General features: G+C 34.1%; 1 protein-coding gene across 8 annotated transcripts in view; it reads left to right on the plus strand.

Moving 5' to 3' along the window:
• The window catches only part of LOC103137946 (disco-interacting protein 2 homolog C), an 82,205-nt gene that overhangs the window by 37,815 nt on the left and 39,153 nt on the right, over positions 1-5,237 (plus strand). For all 8 annotated transcript variants that reach the window (XR_001662090.1, XM_016671488.1, XM_016671483.1 and 5 more), the window contains 5 exons: positions 52-116; positions 1,021-1,114; positions 1,978-2,097; positions 3,266-3,380; positions 4,578-4,717. Coding sequence is in view for 7 of the 8 variants with exons in the window: in XM_016671488.1 (XP_016526974.1) it covers positions 52-116; positions 1,021-1,114; positions 1,978-2,097; positions 3,266-3,380; positions 4,578-4,717 (534 nt within the window). In the remaining variant the exon portion in view is untranslated. The remainder of the gene's footprint in view (positions 1-51; positions 117-1,020; positions 1,115-1,977; positions 2,098-3,265; positions 3,381-4,577; positions 4,718-5,237) is intronic.

Genomic DNA, 5,237 nt, shown 5'->3' on the forward strand with positions numbered 1-5,237 from the left:
CACGCACAGTTCCTGCAGTGAAAGCTGATTCTTTGTTCTTCCTGTTTGCAGCTGAAACCATCGTGAATGTGTTGGACTTTAAGAAGGACGTGGGTCTCTGGCACGCCGTCCTGACTGTAAGGAAAGCCTCTGCCAACCTCTACCGCCTTAAAAGTACCAAAAACTGAATATTACTGCAGTTTTTACTCTGTTTAATTGTGTAAGAAAGTAACAAGTCTTATATTTTGCTTGATTTGTTTTATTTTTTAATGCCAAGTTCAGGTTAAATGCAGCTTTCTGATTCCAATAGAAATGATTTTACTTAAATTTGATCAACAATATTATCCAGAACATCAGTAAATCTAAATCCTGTCTAAATTTTGCTTTTTTTACTGGGTAGCAACAAATCGGCACAATTAGATTTTCCTGCTGGATAAAATTCTTTAAATTTAGTATTTATTTCTTAGGTTGGTAACTTCATTTTAACATTTATTTTGCATTTATTTATTGTACTTTATTTTATTTTTTATCAGCTAAATAATTTATTCTAGTTTTATATTTTTTTTCTCAAGAAATATTACACATTTGTAATAATTTTTACAATAAAATGATTATAGGTTTATATAATGAAATATTTTCCTTACAGTAAGAATAAAAATGATGTAATATCATATATAAAAATATATTTAAAAGTTATTAATTATGACATAATAAAATAAATGTATATATTTTTTCCTGTGTAATTTAATTAAAAAAGAATAATGTGTAAATAATGCATTTATGCTTCTGCCTAACTCCTTTTTAAACAGTTTTTAAAAATGTGTCACGGTGTTTGAATGTGAACATGTCAGAAATAAACAAAATAAGCAAATAATTATGTGAACAAATTTAAAGACAATAGTTGAAAAGAAAAACTGCAGAAAAATGTAGGAATTATTGATAAATATCAAGTCTAACAGCTATGAACAATCGAGGCTGCATTTGTAGATAAATTAATGGTAAAACTCTTTGTTTCCTGTTCTCTTCTTCTTCTGTGGTCAGAGTGTGATGAACATGATGCACGTCGTCAGCATCCCCTACGCCCTGATGAAGGTCAACCCGTTATCCTGGATCCAGAAGGTCTGCCAGTTCAAAGGTAACCCAGACATGTTTGAGTCAATTAGCAGCAAAATAATGTTCAATTGAGACGTTGCCATGGTGATTCCCTCCTTTTTTATGACGTTAGCGACCAGGAGGAAACAAAGTCAGTTAGAATTACCAGAAAACTTAGCAAGAATTTTTGTATTTTTCTTTTTGTAATTTTCTTTGTACTTTACCTTAATGTGATTTATTTGGTTTCCTTCTGTAAAATGAATATTTATTATTTCTAATGGCTCAATGACTTATTGATCGTGTTTAATTAATAATTAGCGTTTGTTCTTGGACCAGTGAAGTGTACAGACTTTTAAAAACATTAAATTTAGTTGCATTTTAGTTTATTTTGTCTCTGCTGTAGAATGTGAAATACTGTCATAAAAATGATTTATAACAGTAATAAAAGATAAGGTCATGAATTAACACTGAATAAAAAGTAAAACTTTTTTTTATTATTTTTTTGCTGGACAAGTTGATGATCCTGAAGAAAATGCCTTTTATTGCATTTTATATAAGTTTATTTTTTTACCAGGATAAAACCCCATTTAGATTAATTAAGGAATAATTAATCTAAATGCTTCTCTTTTAGATGAATTTCCATTTTTTTTACGCAGTTAAAAAAATTAAATACTACTACCTAAATGAGACAAGCACTAAAAAAATAATGATTGCAACAGAATAATAATAAAGGCTATAAATCCTTTTTTTTTAATAAACTTTCTGTCTCTGTTTGAGTTAAATGATTAGAAATGAGTATCTGTTTTCTCTCTGGGCTTTTCTAATGAAAACTAATGACTTATAATGTAATTAATCATTAATTTGCTCATAAATAACCCTTTAGATGCTGTCTAATGTTTCCTGCAGCGAAGGTGGCCTGTGTGAAGTCGCGGGACATGCACTGGGCGCTGGTGGCCCACCGGGACCAGCGCGACGTCAACCTCAGCTCCCTGCGGATGCTGGTGGTGGCCGACGGTTCGAATCCCTGTGAGGAAACATTCACTGTGTTTCTACTGTCTCATGTTTGAGCTTTTTATGGGGCAAAAACACCAGTTTTATACCTGGAAATGAGCCAAAAAACAAACAAAAAACCACAGGAAAAACCAGATTCCTGTCACTTTTATGTAATTTATGAGGCAGAAGTTTGTGGAGGGGTGTCCAAACTTTTGACAAAATCGGCAAGTTAAAAGTTATTTCAGACAAAAATATGTTTATAATAATAATAATAATAATAATAATAATAATAATAATAATAATAGACTAAAATAAAATCAAACAAAGTTTTCTGATTTTGTTGTTTTTTTGTAGAAAAAACTTTAAAATAATTTTGGGACATTTTCTATACTAAAGCAAATTGAGTTTAGTTTTCACATTTAAATGTAAAAGTACTTTATTAAATGTTGCTGTAGCTCGTATTAATTCACATTCTACAAAGAGTTTCTATCAATGCTGATGACTGTTGGCAGGAAAAATGTCCTGTAGCAGTCTGTTACAGCAAATTTAAAGAAGCCTCTGACTCAAGACACTCTGTTTTCTCCATACAGTCTCATGAAATCATTTTAAGTTCTTTTGGACTTGATTGAACCAATTTATTTGAGTGACTTTCTTTCAATATATTCAACATATTTAGCCAAGTTTAATAAATTAAATAAAAGCTGATTTAGTCAAAGCAAAGTCGACTTTTTGGGAAATTCTTGACTTCTTACAAATGTTTAGTTATAAAAAGACAAATGCTTTGTGTTGTACTTAAAGTTTTTCATTGTAAGAAAATTTGGTTTTACCCTGATTAGAAATAAAAAGTTTGTATTAATCTTGAATTGGGAATGATAAATTAAAACGAGTTTAATAATTTCCATTTGCATCATAATTTTTTTTCTTTCTATCAAAACCTGGATGATAAACGCCGTCAGTGGTTTCAAAACCAGAATATTATCGTTTATCATAATAACTTCTGGGACAATTTATCATTCAGCTAACTTTACCGTGACTCCAGGGGCCACAAAAGGCCCCCAGGCCACACTTTGGGTGCCCCTGCTCTAATGGGAACATGTTTGGTGTTTTAACTGGAGTTTTCTGGGTTGAATTGGTTTCTGCTCCTCCCAGTTCAGAGGTTGAACTGGGACGTGAATCCCCAGTAACGCTGTCTGTGTCTCAGGGTCGATTTCGTCCTGCGATGCGTTCCTCAACGTCTTCCAGACCAAAGGTCTGAGGCCAGAGGTCATCTGTCCCTGCGCCAGCTCCCCGGAGGCGCTGACCGTCGCCATCCGCAGGTAAAACACGACTCATCGCCGCCATTGCAGCTTTTATGAAGCACAATAATTCAGATTTAGTGTTTTTCTAGATCTCGTTTGGTTCCTGAATAACCAGATGAGCAAAAACAAATAATTTAGCTTTTTAAAGCTGAATAACATGTTTTCTCTCCTAAACCACAGAATCATTCCTGTCAAGTTTGGATTTTATCTTGAAATTCCTATAATGGAGCCTAAATAAAAACACAAAAGAACATTTATTTATTCTACATATGTTCAGCTGATGTGCTCATTGAAACATTAAAATTTTACTTTTATTGTATATTTTGTTTGTGTCACTGACTTATGCAGATTTGTTACAGACTTGTTAGCTATTTTTAAAGGAAGGAGTGTGTTTGTGGGAAAAGTAATTTTCTATTTGGTTTGTTGCTCGTTAAAGAAAATTGTTTCTGAAATGAGATCAGGACCTTTTGGCCAACTCGTCATTAAAATTCAAAAATTAGAACTAAAATAATTTTATCCTCAAATCTAATTTAACTCAGCTTACTTTTGGTGAGTTTCTTCTTTAGTCCAAGCGACTTTAAAACGTTTCACCGGGTTTGTGTAGCAAATCTGTTATTTGCTAAATAAATAAGATTTAGGAAGTATTTACAAAAGCTTTCCTCTCTCTGTGTGTGTTTCAGTGGTTTTATTCTCATCATTTTGTGGATTTAAAACAATATCTGAACCACAAACAATTTTCACACGTTTGCAGTAATTTACAGCTGAAACCCTGTTTAATTTTAATCTTTAACTCTCTAATTTTAAATGTTTCTATGATTTCAAACCACGTATCTTAATGTCCAATTAACACAAAGTTAGACGGCGTAAACATTGTATTTTTCACAATATTCATAATAAGGATGCAAGTTATCAATTTTAGGAAAAATATCTGAGAATTAAACATTTGAAGTTTAACTAGAAAAAGTTAAAAAGTTACAATTGGACATGAATATGGATGAATGGTGGAGTTTTTCTCTTAATTATGATAAATATTTGCTTGTTTGTTGTGGTCAGTGAGATTCCTGCTGTTCTGTTCACTATTGATGAGACAATTTAAAGACTCCAGTCTGTGAAAACGTTGAAGCTCTTCATGTGTGATCTGTCTTAGATCTGTGTGTGATCTGTGAGTGATCTGTCTGTGATCTGTCTGTGATCTGTGAGTGATCCGTCCGTCAGGCCGCTGGAGGAGGGCGCGACCCCGCCAAGCCGCGGCGTTCTGTCCATGCCGGGTCTGAGTCACGGGGTGATCCGGGTCGACTCGGAGGAGAAGCTGTCCGTTCTCACTCTCCAGGATGTTGGTTCTGTGATGCCCGGAGGTAAAACCCGACCCAGTTCTCCTCAAATAGAGCCAAAACTTTTAACTTTAAACTTCGTGAAGTTATGATGGTGTGAACGATGTCTAGGTGTTATTTTGCGTTTTAGCATGCTTTGATGTGAATCCATAGATGTTTTGCTTATTTTGGGCTGATTTTCACATTTAGACCTGTTGCTGTTCTGAGAGTGAATCCTCACCAGCCATGTTTAATCCACTTCAGATAAACTCCGGTCCATTTGTCTAGAAAGTCCGGTCCATGTGGGAAGGTCTGAATGTGTAAACAAGCCAAAAAAAATGAACTCTGGTCCATCTACAAACCTAGATCTCTGATTGGTTAAAGTGAATTCTGGTGCGGTTTGAATGCATATGTGAACGCTAATCAGACTGGAGGCTGCTCCAAAAGCAGGAAGTGGACGCAGCACAGGGGATTCTGGGGAAATGCAACCAAAACAAACACGCTAGCCCAGCGCTAACGGGAGAAATGACTCGTCGTTTTTTTATCAAAGAGAAATCCTACGAAA

This window comes from Poecilia formosa, unplaced genomic scaffold (assembly GCF_000485575.1).
Source record: "Poecilia formosa unplaced genomic scaffold, Poecilia_formosa-5.1.2 Scaffold45, whole genome shotgun sequence".
Classification (NCBI taxonomy): Eukaryota; Metazoa; Chordata; class Actinopteri; order Cyprinodontiformes; family Poeciliidae; genus Poecilia; species Poecilia formosa.